This window comes from Taudactylus pleione, unplaced genomic scaffold (genome assembly GCF_031769625.1).
Source record: "Taudactylus pleione unplaced genomic scaffold, aTauple2 ptg000019l, whole genome shotgun sequence".
NCBI lineage: Eukaryota > Metazoa > Chordata > Amphibia > Anura > Myobatrachidae > Taudactylus > Taudactylus pleione.
Window position 1 is genome coordinate 5,978,907 of NW_028284421.1, and position 20,549 is coordinate 5,999,455.

At 40.8% G+C, this 20,549-nt stretch overlaps 1 protein-coding gene across 1 annotated transcript in view; it reads right to left on the bottom strand.

Moving 5' to 3' along the window:
- ALDH1A2 (aldehyde dehydrogenase 1 family member A2) overlaps positions 1–20,549 on the bottom strand; it is a 52,549-nt gene that overhangs the window by 18,548 nt on the left and 13,452 nt on the right. Inside the window, exons 3-7 of the mRNA XM_088443117.1 lie at positions 20,282–20,422; positions 18,825–18,954; positions 17,298–17,359; positions 2,529–2,657; positions 2,312–2,425 (exon numbers count right to left, since the gene is read on the bottom strand). Coding sequence (XP_088299243.1) covers positions 2,312–2,425; positions 2,529–2,657; positions 17,298–17,359; positions 18,825–18,954; positions 20,282–20,422 — 576 coding nt within the window. The remainder of the gene's footprint in view (positions 1–2,311; positions 2,426–2,528; positions 2,658–17,297; positions 17,360–18,824; positions 18,955–20,281; positions 20,423–20,549) is intronic.

The following is a 20,549-nucleotide window of genomic DNA, read 5'->3' on the forward strand; positions in this document are numbered from 1 at the left end:
CATTAGGATTCAGGAATGACCAATCTGCATGCAGATCAGCATCACTGGCTCTTTACTGTAATAGTGATGTGTATAGGTCAGTGGGCCAGGACACAAACCTGCTTTTTATCATGGGGAGACGTTGTTTGAAGGACCCCAATCATGTACCTGCTCACACCCATTGACTGATAAAATGCAGCACAAAACTGCAGATTTGTGGAAAGTCCATACTTTTTAGTGAGCTGACTGATGAGCAATCATGGCTCAAACACAACTAAAAAAAAAAACCTTAAAAACACAAAGTAGTATTGTAAATAAACAGCAGAATTTGACAAATACTGAAGTTATTGTTTAGCTTGTTATTTTAAAATTATATATAAAATTTTCATTCATTTTTAGATGGGTACATTGTCTAGATAATAAACGAGGACAGAAAACCTATTGTAATAACAAAATTAAGCAATTTCCAGTTTATTATTTTCTTGCAATCTTCTAAAAACAAACCCTGGAAACTCCAGATTAGCCTAAGCTCCAGGCAGTTAAAGCCGAATCCATTCGCTTTTTGGCTAATATGGCTTGTCATTAGTTTGCTAAGCTATAGGAATCCAGTCTCCAAAAGCCAGCCAGGTACCTAAAGGAACAGCCAATTCTGGAATTTACAAGCAGAAGCTTTAATGTGACAGTCTCCCAGTAAGAGTATAAAACTGTCACGATGAAGAGGGAGGACACTACTTTTCCTGGAAGCATTTTCTTCATTAATTGGAAGTAAAGCCTTATGTTTACAAATTGTTATTACAGGGAGTGTAGTTTAGATGCGATAATGTTGACCAGTGTCACAGGAAATCGGAATATGGAGCAGTTTATGTTAGGCTTGCATGGAAGACAAAAATAAATAAAGAGATACATCTGTTCTTGCTTAACATCTTTAGACCCACTTCTCGCATATTAGTGTTGCTTACCACATCCTATTAGAAATCTTGTTTTAAAACTGGTTAAGAAAACTCCTTTTAAGAATTATGATGGCTTTTGATCTTCAAACTTATGTTTACCAGAAACCTTCAGATATGAAGATATTTTGGACTTTTTTTTTGTACAAAGAATAAATATTTGCATTGATATATTATACAGTTTAGATTTTACAATATGTTCTTTATTTTCTACTTTGGTTGCAGAATGATGGAATTTAGGACATTTGTCAATATACTTTTGGCTTGAACACCATCCTGTTTTGCCGAATGTTCAGAGAGCCAATACACAGAGAAGACTTGGATAACGAATCCGGCACTGCTTAATGGTTAAAAAAAAGGTTTCATGAATGTGAACCACTCAGCCCAGCTAGCCCTAAGTGGTTCTGAAGAGGAACTCAAACTTGCTAGGACTGTATGCAGCTTGCATGGTTTATTAGTTTATCTAAATGAATGCAGTCCACTGATCAGTCAGTGAAGGGTTTGTGCACATTGGTTCCTAAGTCCTTCTCAAAACACAGGAAAGACATCTCAAAAGAAAGCTCATTAGTGGGTAGAAAGCACTGTGCAAGTAGTAGTTCCATGTAAGTTAGTATTTTTAATTGTTCCCTAAGCCAGGAGCATTATTCGCTCAATTCTTAAATCAGTGCCATTGTTGGACATGACCAAATATGACAGGTAATATTGTATTTTATGGTTCCTTTTACATTAATTTATCATATTAACACACCTGATAATTTTGCTTTTCAAAGTTGTGCTATACAGGGACTTCTTTTGAGGGGCTAGCTATCAGGGTTGTAACATTCCATCACAAGCCCCATATCTAAACTTGGGGGAGGAAAGGGGTGGCTGGCAATGCTGGAATCCCTCTACCCGAGGCCCCAGCTTACTCTGCCATGTGCATGACCACTGAAGTCCCGTTAACAGCCTCCCCTCCATTGGATATTCAGAGGAGCAGAGCAGGAACCTTTGCAGCAAATGATCTGGCGCTGCTGGGCTCCACCCCTGGGCACCGTTCTGCAAAAAGTTATTGCTATTTTTGTAATATACTTGTAGTATGAGGCTTGCTGTGTATAATAACACATTTGGGACCATGAACACGCCTATGTGTTCTAAGAATAGTTCACTCTATGTCTAGAACAGTGCCTGGGTCTGAGGGTGGTTTTAGACTTCCACTGACCATTTCACCAAGTGTTGAACATCAGTTAGTATGGCAACACAGCAAATAATGGCAATTCTGCCAAACCTAAAATCATCAATTATACACCAAAGAAAAAAAAAAACACTATTAACCAGTAGTCTACATCCAATCCATGATTATTGTTAGACTGTAAATGCATGAGACACTGTCCTGCATACATACATACCTCTGTAGACCCAGTGAAAGCAATCTTATCTATGCCAGGGTGAGATGATATTGCTGCACCTGCAGTTGGACCATATCCGGGCAAAATATTAACAACTCCCGGTGGAAACCCAGCCTTAAAATATAATTGAAGGAGAAAATAAAACAAAGTATGAATATTCTCTGGTTATTACATTTTAGCACCGGCTAAAGCATAAAAATATTTTCATATATTTTACCTCCTTGATGAGGGCACCCATGTAAAGCGCAGAGAGTGGAGTTTGTTCAGCTGGTTTAATTACCACAGTATTCCCGCAGCACAGAGCTGGAGCAATCTTCCATGCAAACATCAAAAGGGGAAAGTTCCACTGCAGATGACAGAAAAGAGCATTGTAGTAGGACACAGACCACTTCATCCATTTCTGGTATACCATTCAACTTGGGAAAACAGACCAAAGGGTTAGATAACCTAAGAGGACATTCTATCCTTGACATGCGGGCTTAAAATAGGTGCAAAGCTTCAGACGGCTTGCATGGTTTTGTAAAACGTCACACACATGTATTTAGTAACATTTACAGGATGATATAACTACATAGAAGTATCTGGAATAATTACGCATGCGGATGTCCATATACTTCTGCTATGGAACCAAGCTTAAACTTCCTGTGTCTAAGATGCTGAGGTGAGGGCCTTCAAAATATTTTGTATAGAAATTATTTCCTTAATTTCTAAATAGGTAACATACGCCAAATTGCTTGATCTATCTGATAAATTCAGCTGCCCTTTCATTATTACAAACTCGTCTTTTTCCAAAGCATTACTCAAATACACAAGTGCCTTCATTTCAGCAAACACTCAATTTTCTCACTGCACAAATGTTTATAAACCAGATATTAAATATAAAGAATAAATAAAATTGGACTGAAAGTTAGGATGTTGGCAGCTTTCATTTAAAGGATTTTAGATGCCAGACACCCAGAGAAAGCATTAGGCACAAACCAGAGACTTTGCCAAATACTACTGCTGACTTAAGGGAAATTAAGTAAATTGTTTCATGCACAAACTTTCTACATTCTTTTAAACAATTGATAAATTATTGTTGGAATGAGATTTAAACAAACAAGTCTTTTTAATCCCTTGTATATCAGTTACAGTAACACTATATACTGTAGATATAAAAGGGGTATCCATGCCTACTACAATGAGTGTCGGCATGAAGGGCCCACCCGGGGAATGCAGTGGTAGGGACCCATGCATAAGGGGTGCGGACTGCCAACACAGAGGCTTGGCTAACCATTAGTGAGTGCATGGCATGGGCCCCTTTATATAATAAATACAGATAGTGCTTCTATATATAATAAATATGGATAGTGCATGCATGAGCATGTAACAGATTATAGTGCATTGCTATTATCAGTGAATACACCATAGTCCTGTGAATGCAGTAAATGTAAAATATGTATAAAAACTGAGAACATGATGGTGATCCCATCTGAATAGCACATTAGTGCACTGTACGTGCGAATGGGGACCCCAATACTGACTGGCCAATACCCAAATCTCAACTGCATTAGGTCTAGTAAAGGTGAAATACATGCCATTGTAAAAAAAAAAATGGGATGATTTATTTGTACTTTGTAGGGTAGTGAATTAATAGATTAACAATGTATAATTTGAGTGTACAGTCTGAAACCCGACCCTTAGAGTAGGGGGTGGGGCCTCAGGGAATGGGGCACACCCGGGACTTCCCCTGGCCTGTACCCATGTGGGCCAGATTGGCCTGGGCTACAAAAAAAAAAAAAAAAAAGATACAAATACAACAGCCTTAATGTTTGACAAATACACAATTCTTTTGCAAGAGGTGTGATGCTTTATGAGAAAGATAGTAAATAGACCCCTAAGCAGTGTTAGGAGACAGAGTGAAAAGTGATAAGGTGCCAGCCAATCAGCTCCCAACTGTCATTTTTCATCCTGTGAGATGGCAGTTAGGAACGGATTGGCTGGCACCTTATCACTTTTCAATCTGTCTCCTAACACTGCTTAGTAAATAGACCCCTAAGTCACTCACGTGATTATTCAGAAGCAATGCGATTGCTAGCTTGCGAGTAGGGACCTTTTTTTGCTTATAATTAACCAGTCTTGTTTTATTACCGTTTTGTTCCCAATTGTAAACGGAATATGCTAGCACTAGATAAGTAAATGTTGATAATAATAATAATCATCATCATCATCATCATCATCATCATCATCATCATCTGAGATCTAGCTAATTTTCTACAGGACATAATGTATTATTTTTTTCAATTTTTTATCAACTGTGGGCCTGATTTAGAGGTGGACACTAATGCAGCCACAACTGTGTTTTTCTGCAGCACGACTGAGTCTTTATGCTAATCCTGCAGTTGATGGGATTCATGCAGAGACTACCACCATCTTCGGTGCTAATCCACTGGTTTGCATATTAAAATGCACCATCGAACATTTCACCAACCCAATGGAAGTGCAGAATGTCTGTCTAAACATGGTCGTTGAAATCAGTGCAGCTGTGGCAAAAGCTGTAGTTGCCAACCACAACACACCAGTGAGATGCCTGCGTCTGGCTAGACACCCTCCTGTTACTACCCAGGAATGCTCATTGCCTTTCCCTGCGCAAAATTTGTTCTGCGGCTTTCAGTGGTAACCAAAATGACATAATGGTTAGGATAATCTGGGCTCCACTACAGTAGGCAGGAGCCAAATTGCCTAACAGGTGATCTGGCTATGCTGCATATACAGTTTTTAATGAAATCACATTTTATTTACTGCCTCCCCATTTCCAATGTGCTTCACCATCACATCTATCCAGCAATTTGAAAAACAGAAAGAACACCCATTCATTATGGGTTTTTTTTTTTTCTTTTTAATTATTACTGTTCATATTATGGAAAATGGAACCCATTTATCAATGAGTTATCATATGCAACAAGCTTTGAAACTCTTGCGTATGATAAACGGTGCTCAAGCCAATCAGCTCCCAACTGTCATTTTTCAAACAGATGACAGATAGGAGCAGATTGGCTGGAGCACCATTGTCATACACAACAAGTTTTATAACTCTCTGCATGTGATAAAAACTTATTGATAAATGGGCCTCCACGTCCTTAGAATGCACCATGGCAGCCATAACATGTGTCAACTATCTAGGGGTCTATTTATTAAGCCTTGAATGGAGATAAAGTCAATGGAAATAAAGTACCAGCCAATCAGATCCTAACTGCCATGTCACAGGTTGATTTAGGAGCTGGTTGGCTGGTACTTTATCTCTGTCAACTTTATCTCCATCAAAGACTTAGTAAAATAGACCTCCTAGTGAGCTAAGTAGAGACAGAAGATAAATAGGATAGGCAGGGGTGCCTAGGGGGTGGGGGGGGGGAGCGGGTACTAATTAATTAGTTGCAGTCGTCCCTCCCTCTTACCTGTCAGCAGCCCGGTACATGCTCCTGTGTGCTGAGATGCAGTGGGAGACCAGGGAGACTGCTGCTGCCACTGAGCAGCAGCAGTCTCCTTCTCCTCTGCCTGTGGATAAGAAGAGGGAAGGGGAGTAATCACACTGATTGCACCCACCCTGGATTTGCACCGGGCTCCCCAGCACACAGCGACACTGCAAATAGGGTTTTGTTTTGTTTTTTCCCTGAAGGGGACATGGTCATGCCTCCCGCAATTAGGCCACACCCCTAGTCAGTAATGGGGCCCAGGTTGACTATTAACGGCCCTGGTTATAAGATTTTTAGACCCCAAGGGGAATGCCTAACTAAAATAAAGTTCACATTTTCCAGAATATCATATTGTGTTGGATTATTTAAAGAAAATAATTAAATAATTTACAGTAATAATTCTTCCATTTCCTTTTCAACTCCATGTCAACCGTGACATATAGGCAGAGGTGGGCTGGGCTGGGTGGCAGGGTGACAGCAGGAAGCTGCGGGCCCCCCTGTCCCTGTTAAGACTACTGACAAGCGGCAGATGCGAGGCCAGCAGAGGCTGCAGGACTGCACAACTGTACAGTGTCCCTGCCTGCCAGACATGCCAGGCAAATTTCTCATCTGCAGGGGAAATGAGCAGTTAAGTACCCTCTCCCTGCCCAGAGTACCCACCCCTCCTGCTTTGCCCGTCCTCCCGAGCAAGCAGAGTGTGAAGTCCCATCTCCCTGCCCCTTTTCAGTCCCCACTCCAAGGCCCCGCCCTTTCCTTCTCCCTGACCTGGTGTGAGGGAAGACACTCAAGACAGAGCCTCCTACAATTCTGCAAACACAGGTAAGTGCCTGGGGATGGCTCTGTATTCATACTATGTGGGGGGTGTTTACTTATACTAGCCGGCTATTCTCTAGAAGTCTAGAAAATAGGAGAAACGTGTTGGGACCGTGCAATTCAGCCTTCCAGGACCTTCTTAAAATTGAGATATGCTCCATAAAGTGTTTTTCTTTTCCATATTTTATATATTTTTTTATATTTTTCTTACTTGATGTTGTCCAAGTTCATGCTTTCTGTGCAAACCTTTATTGCATAGTTACTGTTGTAGTCTTGAAATAAATTGTATACCCTTTTTTAGTAAAATCAGTACATCATTATGATTTTTATATATGCATATATACACCAATGACACTTTAAATGCTCCAGAACACTTTATATTGCTATTAGTACTAATTCTTAATATATGTTTTTTATGAAATTGTTACTGATTATTGCACATATACACTGCAGCTTGCATTGTGACATTGGTTGAAATATACCCTCAATTAATTAATCATTTATTTTTACAAGGCACTTAGCACACACACACACACACACATATATACATATATAGACACACACACACTATGCAGGAGCTGCAAGTTGTAGATGAGGGTGGGACTGGCTGTCATTAGGCCCATTCCATTGCGGCAAAATGCGAAAGACCCCTCTGATATGCTGGGGAAGTAACTCTCTGGGACAGCGGTTATCACTACCACTGTCTTTGCAAGTTACATTTAGTAAATAGCAGGGAAAATCATGTTGGGAGTGTTGCATTAAACCAGTGGTTCTCAAACTCTGTCCTCAGGACCCCCACACAGTTTATGTTTTGCAGGTCACCTAGCAGGGTGCACATGTGTATTCATTACTCACTTACGCATTTTAAAAGATTCACAGGTGCAGCCAATTATTTCACTTGCAATTCTGTGGGGAGACCTGGAAAACATGCACTGTTTGGGGTCCTAAGGACAGAGGACCTCATTCAGAGTTGGTCATTGCGGCTGCACGGTCGTATGCCACCGATGTTCGCTAAACTGCGCATACGTAAAATTTGCAATGCGCGTGCGCAAACTAGCTGTTACGATCGGAAATATCTCTCTCCTTGAACTTGGCCAGGTCGTTAGTTTGAGTGACAGGATGAGGCGTTTGTGGGTGGTAACAGGGGAAGGTGCTTGTGAACGGGGAGTGGAGATCCGAACGCAGGCATGCCTGACTATGCAAACAGCGTTTTATGGGAGTGCATAATTAACAAAGTAGCGTCATGGCACACGTGACATGGGAGGATTTTACACTGACTTGATCGTAGAGCTTAAGAGAGAGTATGGTCAACCTTAAGCTCTACGACCAGTTCCGATGGTTCCCGATGGTCTCGATTAATCCCTATATGCCCGGAGATGACGTGTAATGCGTACGAGAAGGGGGAGTATTTTTTGTCTTACGGCTGCATCCTCCCCTTGGTCGGCCAGCTAACGATCCGATCTTAAGGACGCAACTTGCGAGTGCATCATTTGCATATCCGGCCCCTTTCCCTTACGACCGTGCGGCCGCAACGACAGACTCTGAATGAGGTCCTGAGTTTGAGAACCTGTGCATTAAACAAATGCTTTATTCCAAGAATCAAGCATTTTTTTTCTTATTCTGATGACATATCGGTGGAGGGAGTACCACCTTCATAGCTAAAAAATTAGGGCTGCCACTCATGAGCCATTGCTTTGTGCATGCCCCCCAGGCTAAACTTTGCCAGACCCTACGTATAGGATGTACCCAAGCAATGTCTAACAGAGGAGAACTACGTAACAAATATGGAAAGAAATAGTGGGCGCTAATCAGGGTAGAATTAAAAAGGCATTTAATAAAGAGCAATAGGAGTAAACTCCAAGAGATAAAAACACATAATGTTATTATGATAAAAATGTATAAATTAAATAGAAATACAAAAATGAAAAATACTAAAATTGAAAATAATAAATAACAATAAAAAATAGAATATACAAATAAAAATAAATGAAATGAAACCTAAAGAATAAAAAATAATAAATGATAAATATAATGTGAAATGATACAATAAACACACAGTGTATACATACACAATAATGATAAATCAGCATGCACCACTACTCGTATGGTGCTGCACATAAAACTACATAAATGTATTGGACCACAGAGCAATTGCTGTTTGATACACACAAATGTAGCAATGTTGAATAGATTAGGATACTAGGACCACTTGGCAAAAGAGATACATGTCCTTCAAAAAAATGTACACATTTGTATATGGAATTGTTCCTGCTAAAAGATGTTCCCAAAAGAGAAAATTCCCTGGAGCAAGGTGTAAATGGATCGTACCTCGTAGGTATATAACAATCCCAGTTAGAGCTGTGAATGGATCCAAAGTGAATATTGGTAGTTGGAGGCTGTGGATTTGCAGCGTGGGTTGTCAGACGGGAGAATGTTAATCACATGCATGTGTGTTTGGTAAATGTCCCGCTTAGTTTTCCTACCCTGAATGTGTCCCTTCTATTCAGACCGAATGTTGCATGGCCAGCGAGCCGGCAGTAGTGTTTACCAGTATGATGGTCAAATGAACAGGGACCCACGATCAGGGGAACAGCAGCCCATATACTCTATGCTTCTCCACAGCGGGCACTCGTAACACGTTTTTCCGCCTATACGCCCATCAGCGGTTTCCTCAGACAGTGTCATAGATATCTCTCAGTCAGTCATCCTGCCACATCTCTGAACAGGGAAAATTGACGATATCGTCCAAGTTGGCCTGCATGCATGGACGATGAAAGATATCTTTATCGTCCATGCAGGAATGCGCATCGTTGGTCGATCGTTCACTGCCTAAAAATTACGATATGAACGATATATATCGTTTAACGATATAGTTATGGTTCGGGAAAATCGTCCCATGTGTATGCAGCATAAGGCTGCATACACACGTAAAGATTTTCTGACCAACCATCCACTAGTTGATTGGTTGGAATGAAATTCTGGTAATGTATGAAAGCAAATAACAATCAGCAATTTGCTCCCAAACACCGGAAAATGGACAAAAACTGTTGTTTGAACAAATTGTTTAGATCAAACATTTAACAAACTTGTCTGATGACCATTTTCATCTGTTTTCTGGCATTTAGGAGCAATTGCTGATTGTCAATTGCTTTCATACCTTACCAGATTTTCATTCCAACCAATCAACTAGTTGGATGGTTGGAGAGAAAATCTTTACGCGTGTATGTACCTTAAGTCACATCTAAGCAGGGCCGGATTAAAGGGGGGGGCAACAGGGGCGATCGTCCCTGGGTCCCCACACCTGAAGGGCCCCCACACCCAGCCATCTGGGTTAAAGTGAACCGGAGGAGACTGAACCAGTTCCGCCTCCTCCGAACACCTAACCCTGGTGCCGCACGGAGACATCATGCGCCCGCTGAGATTGTAACCAGCGGGCGCACGGCTCCCTCCCTGCAGCGGCAGCCAGTGCCGGAGACTAGAGCTCACTCGTGAGCTCCGGCTTCCGGCTCAGGCAGTGAACTATGGGATAGACGTCATGCGTCTCTCCCATAGTGCAGAGGAGCAGCGCCAGCCAAGCGGATCAGAAGGCAGCGGGAGCGGGGCTTAAAGGAAGTATGATTTTTTTTTTCTCTTTAGCGCAAGCGGCTTTTCCACTGCTGGGGGGGGACATTACAACAGGGGACATTACTACTGGGGGCATTACTCGGGGGACATTACTACTGGGGGCATTACTTGGGGGGGAATTACTACAGGGGACATTACTCGGGGGGGACATTACTCCTGGTGCCACTACCACAGGGGACACAACTACAGGGGGCATGACTACTGGGGGCACGACTACAGGGGTATTACTAATGGGGGTATTTATACAGGGGGCATTACTATTGGGAACACTACTACTGGGGGTATAACTACAGGGGGCATTGCATAGGGAGCACTGCATAAGGCGCAACACTCCTGGGGGCACTACTACTGGGTGCACTGCATAAAGGGCATGTAATAGGGGCCCCCACATGTTTGATGCCTACCACAGACCTTAATCCGGCCCTGCATCTAGGTATCTAGTAAAGGTTGAAGCACAAATTGTCTGCAGAGGCCGAAGCCCTGCTTGCCTAGCAGGACAATATTGCCATCAACATCATTGATCTTAACCTTGCAAAAAGGCTACAGTGTAGTAGCTGGAACCGTGGTTTGTGCAGATAACCAGGAAGGAATTCCAGAACATCTGACCACATAGCAGACCTTGGGAAAGCTTATAGGGAGTTCATCTTGTGGACTGTCCTATATGCGTTTCTATCTGGTAGGAGGCCTATTTGTCGAGAATGTAATTTTTATTTTTTCCATGTGACTGTATATTATTACAATTTATAGATTTTAAACTTATGGTAATACATTAGAATTGGCTTTTTTCCTTTTTTTCCTATTTGCACAGTATATCTCCAGTTTATGTAGAAACAAGGATTGAAAGAAAAAAAAAAGTTGACAAGAGTTTTTTAGATATGGTATGCCTGCAAATCAAGTTTAGTTTCCATAAGAGAATAATCAAGAAGGTCTCTTGTTATGAAATTTCTAAACTTTATTGTAAGGGCACCACAGGAAAGGTATTTAGCTCTTCTGCATTATTGGCTGATGTACATAACTTCCAGATTTACCTGCATGCTCCTTGGATTAGGCAACTCTAATTTCTGGCATTCAAAGTGAAGAGTGTGACATCTCATAACATTACTACACTATGGGCCTGACTCAGGGGTACACGCGTTGTCGATGCAAGATACAGTGAAGCGATTCTTGGCTACTGTACATGCCCCAAAGCCAGCAATGGGTTTGAGGCTGTTCAGAGAATTCTTTTGCAAAGTGAGTGACTGGTAGTCAGCATTTTGAGGAGGTATTGGGGGGGGCTACCAAAACACAGGTTTTGTGACCAACGGTGGGGCTACAGCGCAGTCCAAAATTCAAATAGGGGAGCCACACCAACTGCCATTTCAAATGCTGCTAAACACTGATGGCTGGGACTCACTGGCAGTTGGTGTGTCTCCCGTATTTGAATTTTGGACAGTGCTGCAGCCCCACCTCTGGAGCCGCCACTGGTTGGGACCATTTTCTGGGTGTGCCCTAGTGAGTCTTCAAATGGCATCTTAGGGGAGGCGAACATTCAGAGACACCATAGGGTTGCTCAGATTTTTGACTGAAGTTACCGATGTTTCGTCTTTAATACGCATTCGGCGGATGTGAGATGCCAGAGGTGGGCATCTCTGTGCACAAGATGGCAGCTAAATCAATCATTCTAATATGTTCACAGCAACGCTGCGTACATAGTCACAATTGTAATGGGATTCGCATGCACCTCCGAATCAGGCCCTATATTATCGTCTCTCTCCCCCATATAGGTATGATTTCGGGACAGCAATGTATGAAAAGATGTTTATGTGAACAGTGCTCTGCACTTTTAATTCAACTTATTTCAGGTATTTTATTTATTGGTATTATGTTTAATTAGTACTCGTGTTGAAATAAAAGCGACCTCTTAGTATAGCACCCATACCGTGACCCTTGCCATTTTCTTTTTAACATCCTTGGTCTAAAGTATTTGAGGGACCGAGCAAGCCATAGGTCCAACAGGACACAGACACATGGCTCCTTGCACCATAAGGCATGTAATTCTCCCCCTCCGTGGCCAGTCATGATTGTTCAAAGGAACACCTCAAGTGTTAGACATGTAAAGGAAACATCTTGAAAAGGTTGAAAGGGATCAGACTCACATCTAGGATACACTATATTCAGACCTCATAGTGCCACAAAGTCTTAATATGAGGTCTAATTCTCTTATTGCGTGAGAAAGAGTATCTAGTATTCCTAAAGAAGATCTAGAATGTGGATTTGGTAGCAGAAACAGTATGAAATAGGTTAGATTTGCTTCATAGAATGAATGTCTTCCAAATCCTAAACAGAAGAATTTTAGAATTGATTTTAAGAAGTATCAGAATTATTTTGTCAAAGGCTCCATTATGATTTAGCAATGGCCAATCAATCTCTTTCATAAAAAGTGTGGGCAATTTGAGGTAAAGGGAACACATCTTTGTTGTAGGTCTGTGGAATCAACAGAGCATCTACACCCTTTATTCTGGTTTCCCCGTGTTGTGAATAGAACAGAGCCCTATTGGTGTTTGAAGAGGTCACCATCAGAGCTATTTGAGAGAGTCCAAACTCCTGTACTAGCTGTAGAAAGAGAGATAATTTGCTGTTTGTCTTTGACTTCTTCTGCCCATGAGAAGATTATTGCTTCTTCCGCAAACCTTAGCGGCCCAATAAGCCGGACTATAAGGCTACATACAAAATGGTCTGGTTGTCGGGAAAAAAAAAATCTTGAAATATATGTATCTAAAGAGATTGAAAGTGCTGAACTGCAGGTATTACTGCCCTCATTTTCAGAATGTTTGTGTGCAGCTATTTTTTCTCTGAAGCCACACTTCTTGCACCACTTCTGTAAGTAGATGAGAGCCTCCACCTTTTGAGTTGATGTCTGTGGTGAGGACAATCCATTCTGATTCTGAAAGGGGCACTCCATGATCTTAAGCTTGGATTCTGCCATCAAATCAAGGAATTTCTTATATGCCACATTGACCAAGGAAGAATGCCTAGAGTGGATGAACATTTTCTTAGGAGACAGGCAATTCCTTAATAGCATAATTTACAGAAACTGAAGATGGTATGTTAAATGTTGACAGGTCTGCTGACAAAGACACTGCCATTTCCATTGCTCTCTGTATCCACTAAAAACTGACTGTTGAAGAAGTACCATATGGCACTTTTCACTGTACTGATGATTATACAATGTTCCTGTAGAAAACTGTGCTGAGCTGTTCTGTGTTTGGCAACATGGCCCAAGTTTTCGGTTACAAGAATGTTGTTATCTATATAAGGTCATACCATAATTCTTTGTTTCTTGATAGTGGCTTTTAGAACTTCCAACACCTTGGTGAAATCCAAATGGAAGACCCAAGTAAACAGGGGGGGGTCATTCAGACCCGGTCGTTAGCGCCGATGCGCTCGGACCGGGACGATGGCCCCCCACAGAGCATGCGCACGACGGCGCTGGCGCTGTCGTGCGCATGCGTGAGACCCGCTACGACCGACAGCACCGGTCATAGCGGGTCTCGATCCAAAGGGGGCGAGCTGTTGATGTTGATTGACAGCTCGCTCCGTTTGGAAGGCGGGCCGGGGGGGTGGCAGCTCAAACGGAGGCGTTCCCATCACTAGTGATGTCAGTGGAGAGCTTCCGCCTCAGGCAGAGCCAGAAGCTCTCCGGGGCTTACGACAATGGAGACCCTACCCTAGGGTCTCGTCGTAAGCCCCGATGGTCGCGATGGTCTATGACCATCGCGACCATCACCGGAGCAGTCATTAGAGCTGTGGGTGTTAACCCACAGCCTAATGACCGCAACAGAGGCGGGCGGTCAGGATGCCAGTGGCCGCCCAGTTTCTGAGCGACTGCTTGCATCCTCCGACCGCCTCTAAATGAGGCCCAGAATGTGGTGGTAGAGCACAAAGAATCTGAGTAACTTGTGATGTTGAGCAAGAATAGCAAAGTGGAAATAAGCATTTTAGAGATATTCTGAGGTTAGGAAGCCTCTTTTCTCTATAGAGAAGAGATTACAATGACTTCATGCAGAAAACTTTTGTGCAAATTAATTGCAAAGCCTTCAATAAAGTACTGTTCAGAAGCTTGCCGATTCTTTTTCGGCCATAAAAGCTTAGAACATAAGCTGGTTCCTCTCAGTGTCAAACAAGAAAATTACTCCTATCACCTTCAGTCTGTAAACTGCTATGTAGTGACTGCAGTTTCTTCATAATTCACTGAAACGCTATTGAGAATATGGAGGAGAATGCCTAGTTCTCCAACATAGCAAAAGAAAGCTTAAGAGGATGCTTAAAAGGAACAAATAAGGGACCATTTAGTGTTGGAGTATAAACTAGGCACAGCTATATTTGAAAAATATTACCATCTAAAGTCTGCACAAGTCATCAATTCCCAACATGAGGAACAAACTTGAAAGGTATTATTTCTAAAGCTACATGTTCAGGGAAAATGCTGTAGGATGTGATCTGTGCTTTTCCCTCTAATAGTTCAATCAGTTATAGTGTATTGTAAGATTTACAGTCCCTTTCGCTCTGGCCTATGCACTTAACCATCACTAAACTACAGTATAGGATGAGTGATCCTATACTGTAGTTTAGTGATGGTTATGTGCATGGCTTGAATGTGTGTCTAGCCTGTGTGTGTGTGTGTGTGTGTGTGTGTGTGTGTGTGTGTGTGTGTGTGTGTGTGTGTGTGTGTCTTTTTTCCTGAATTTGGAACTTTGTCACTTTTTTTTAAGTTGCATGCAATAGAGAAGTATCTCTTGTGTTACCTTGGGGTCTATTCCTAGAGCAGTGAAGAGTTCTATTTCCCTGAAAACAGGGCTTATCACTGCGTTTGTCAATTCATAGAGTTGGTTACAGTGAAGAAGGTTATTCCTTCTCCAGTGGTGGCACCTCTTCGTGCATGCATCGCATCACCATACTTTTGTATAGTGAGTGTGATTCATGAAGGAACAGAGAGCTTTGCTTCCATTTCTCTGGCAGTCTCAGATTCACCATCTGTTGATCTGATCATCTATGTGATAAGGACAGGGAAGTTGAACACTTCCTTGTCTTTCAGGTCATCCTCAATTATAGCTCTGCCCCTTTTATCTCCCAGTAGCCTAGTTTGGACTAGTATTCGCTCCGAGGAATACAAGTCCACCCTCACATGAACGCAGACTCCCACGCATGCGCAAACATGTACATCAAGAGCAGCAAGCAGTGCATGCACAAGAAAAAAAAAAGATGAGGCACCAAATAGACGGCACATGAGCAGAAATAATAACAAAGCGCAGAGAACGGTAAATCTACCGAAAGGAAGGAGAAGATAGGATTGCTGGGACCTAGGAAACAAGATCGCATCACGGAGAAGGTAGGTGTACATGAATTCCTACTTAGGACACTAATGTATTTCACATTACAATATTGTGATGTGTAGTATTAATTAACATATTGGTAATGTAAATATACAGTACATAAATAGACCCCTTTATCAGTGTAATGTAGTTGATGTATAATTACTATGGGAAGGTGCCAATATTAACCATAGATGCCTTTTACCTGATTGCATTAAATGACAAACAGTAAGACAGCCTAAATTCTAGAGTAAGTTGGACAGCGATTCATCAACTTGATCCTTTCTCTCATTAGTGCTCGAACAAAGATTGTATCTTATGAAATGTAGTTAGAGATGTGGAGAGGTCAAAGCACATTCACATATCACAGTCATAGATTTCCCCCTTCATCTGACCATCCCTCTAATATCACAGAACTACGGCATCATGTTCATCCCCAAACCGCTGTAAATAGTAATAGACATCAATGAATTGCAATTTCAGGCTAACTTAATTTTCCACACTGCTAGGACCTGATAATGACAAAAGGGTTACTAAATAAGGCCCCTTATCACAATTTGTTAAGTAGGAGGTTACAGGAGATTTGCAAGTATGATTAGCATCTGTACCACTGCCATGGACTAACCAGTATATAATTTCATGGTGAACTTGGCAGACCGTATGCAGGCATGGCAATACAGAGGAAACTTTACAGTGTAACCGGTCTGTTCAGATTTTGGTTTAATATAGGCGACCGTACTCCATAAAATCAAGTCAGCCACGTCTCACAAACTCATACACACAAGGCGATACTTACATGGTTAGGTATTAACAAGCAAGATCACAGAAATAAAGCTGTAGGGTGCTGAAATAGTGTTATTACTATTAGCCACAGATGGGTGACATTGGAAGAATAAAGTGGCAGATTGGAGTCTTTTCCGCATGAATGCAGTTTGGAAATGTTATTTCTGACCATCTCCATAGATATCTAAGGACTCTGGAAACTTCATGCTCTACAACCTATTCTGATCTCAAAAGACACGTGATGCACAGAAGAGAGGAAACATTTACCATAAAAGTCAATGTTCAGGCTCTTTGAAATTGCAGCCATACAGTGCCTGCCACAAACATTTTCCATGGGTGTGTTAGGGAAAAGAATGTATTAGATTTAGATGTTCCGCTGGCTTTATGCTGTAGTAAGTCACATAGAATGTTTCCAATTATATACCTTAAGTTAATTACACAGTGCAATCTCTCTATTTAAAGCCATGGTCTATATTTTTTTATAATATATATATATATATATATATATGTACACACACATATATACATACATATACATATACATACATACACACACTTTTGCGGAGCACATGCATTGCAACTTTAGACCATCAACATAATTTGAGTGAGGCTTTACCCTCCTAGGTGCCTTTCAAACTCTGGCCTCTACCTAAATTCTCTTAACAGAATATTACAGATGACAAATAGAAGTCCATTGAGGAAAACATGCAGCCCTGCATTTAGAAATGGAATACAACATACAGGGGCTGATTTTTTTTTTTTTTTTTTTTTTAAAGCGAACTAACCAATCTCATAAACAACGTATTAACCATTTCATTGTACAAGAAGCAGGAGATTGTCAGTGTTTGGTAACTTCTTACAGAATTTTTCCTCTCCGTTAAGTACAACACAATCACACAGCTGCAAGCCCACATTGTGTGGATGCCTGCCAGGCACCAAGTGAAGGGAAAGGTTGATACTCACTGGTATGATTTGTCCACAAACACCAATAGGTTCATGTTTTGTAAATGTAAAATAATCACCATCTACAGCAACAACAAAAAAAACCAAAAAAACAGTTAACAGTGAAGTTTGTACACAATATCACAGACCAACATGTCAGTCAATTCAATAACTTGTACATTCACTGAAACTCTTAAATCTTCGTGGTACATGCAGAGAACAAAAAAAAAAAGACTGTTTACAAAGGATTGTGCATAAACATTAAAATGCAGATACTTTTTCCCTAGATGTCCAAAAACGACAGTTTCTTTTACAGATTTTACAAACAGGAAGAATAAACATTTTAAATTTAATTTGAGATTTCTTCAAGTTATTTACTTGTTGGTACAGTTTCATCCATTTTCCCATATCGGCAGATTTTAGAACTTTTTTTTTTTAACAGAATCCTCTGCCTTATAAATTTGGAGGCATTCTGCCTATTAGTGATAGCTGCAGACATCTCTGAATGGGGAAACTTTAATTATGGCCACGTTGTACATTTTATAAACTATTTTCATTGCAACAAATGCATTTGTTATTTGGCAGTAATGTCAGCTGTACATGCGGATCTCACATTAACCTTTGGCTGGCAGTGCTATGCTTCTGGTGACCAAGAGAAGGACACTGCCAAGGAGGGAGATACCAGCACACATCACAGAACAAGTAAGGACTATTGAATACCAGTGGTACCAGACTATGAATCACAGTGAGAAGCAGATCATATTCCCCCAGTTGTGGGCCATATAGATAGAGTCCATAATTTTTTTCAGTCAGTTTCCTCAGAATGTCCTTTAAAGCTGGAGGTCTGTTGCTGCCCTTTGTCTAAAGACTGGCAACAGCAACCTTTAGTAGAGACATAGAAAAAGAAACAGCTTTTATAGAAAGCTTTCATTATAGATTAGTGGCCTTTCATTTGGTCAATGATAGAGGAATCCACTCACACGAATACACATGGTATCCATACTTGCCAACTCTCCCTGATTGTCAGGGAGACTCCCTGAAATAGTAGCAATCTCCCTGACTCCCTGAAGAGACTAGCAATCTCCCTGATTGCCCCTTGCCCCATTATGAAGCTGTTATATAGAAAAAAAAACAGATATATACATTCAGATGGGATCATTAGTATAATTTCCCTGCATAGGTTATAAGGTACAATGATCCCTATAGCTACATGCATTTTCAGAGAAGTATCAGTGTGTTTTCATCAACAAATAGATCTTACTAACAGCTTAGGGGCTCATTTACATTTGGATGAGAGTTCATTTTATGATATGCCTCTCAGATGTAGCAGTACACATCCACTTTACCACCGCGCTCATAGGTGTTACTTTTCACAATCTCCCTGAAAGGCTTTTTCAAAAGTAAGGCAAGTATGATGGTATCCAAGCTTTTCCATTACAGCTGGAGTCATTTAATACAGTCTAGTGCCTGTTTTAAAGATGGCAGACATTATCTGTGTGCAGTCATAATTGTTGTACTGAAAGAGATATTCGGAAGGTTACTACCAACCTGCTGGGATCGTCATGCCATGTATCTTGTCTGCCCAGCCAGCATAGTACCGAAAGGTTTTAATCACTCCTTGAAGATCCACATAAAAAGACTGTAGGAAGGGCTTGCCACTATTTAAAGATTCTAGTGTCTGAAAAGTGACATGATATTCACATCAGCAAGAGGTTATAGTAAATACAATCCAAAAAAATAAAAAAGAAGTGTAAAATACATTAGACTTCTGTCTAAGGCAATAAAAAAAAAAAAAAAAAAAGCCTACCACTTACTGGAAACGTACTATTAAATGAAGTCCTTAAATTAATAAGCAAATGGTTGGAATAAAACTTTAACTACCGACACCTGGCTTCCTATAATGTTATTCCAAACCGTTTTAAAATTAATTAGTTTGTAAGAGTGCTATAGTAGCAAGTGCCTGCACATTAGAACATTGGCAGAATATATTTTTAATTATAGTGTGATATATTATATATATTCTATAATATAAAAAAACAAAACGCACATATACACACACACACACACACACACACATTTTAGTAATCACGCAGCCAATTACAGAATTGGGATAAATTGCTGTCCACAATTCAGTAACTGAACTGTTATCCTTCCACAGATTCATGCCAAGTAGCATAGAAGCCAATCAGTTATCTGCCATAGCATTTAATTTACAACTTGTAGCAAGATGTAGCCTACAAACTGAATAACACATGATATATGCATAATAATGATGTTCTTTAAACACTGCTTTTCTTGGTCAGTAAAACAACGATTACTCATTTTTTTTTCTTTTTACAGTCCCACCAAGCTCTGTATGCAAAGTTATCCAGACGCAGTATTTTTGCCAGTCATGCAAGACATGCTTCACTGAACATTTACAGCAGTGAACAACATCTGCTAGTTATTATGGGCACCAGTTCCTTTTGTAGAACATGAAAGATTTAATAACCAAATGAAGATCCTGCAACACCCGACGGTTACTGTTACAAGTATACCATGTTTTAGTGTAACCTGTGCCAGAAACACCAAAATATGACAGATTTAGCTGGCAGATAACGAATTGGTTCCACCCTATAGGAGATTATGGCGTGCATATCTAAAAATACAAATGTCAACATTAGCAAGTCACCCTCAGGTGTTTACATTTAAACTGGAGACCATTTTCCACACCAGATCAGCCATAGCAGGAATGTGTTCTGTATTATTTAGCCTAATTTAAGTTTTCTTTAAAGTCAAATATTAAAAACAAGTGATTTGGCTTGGTGTAATATTTTGTATACTTTACAGAAAAATACAAGTGCCTGTTTATTGTTTGATATAACCCCTCTCCTCTACCACCCCAATCTATAGAACCCAAATTTAAATTTTATATATATATATATATATATATATATATATAGACGCTGGGTAAAGTTTCATCCCCATTGTACATCACATGCAGTGGTATTAGATATGTTACTTACAGCAAGTATTGCCCGCTCTCTTTCCACCAAATCAGCCAGCTTATCCAACAGTCGTCCTCTTTCCGATGCATCCATTCTCCGCCACACAGAACCCAGGGAAAACGCCAAGCGTGCTGCTCTCACGGCCTTGTCTACATCAGCCTTTAGAGAGGACAGATAAGAACATGGTTTATGGCTGCCTTTACCAAGAGGAAGCTATCACCTCCTGTACCTATACTGGGCAACAGATTAAGTTCAGGTGGGGCATTAAATAAATCCCACCAACTGC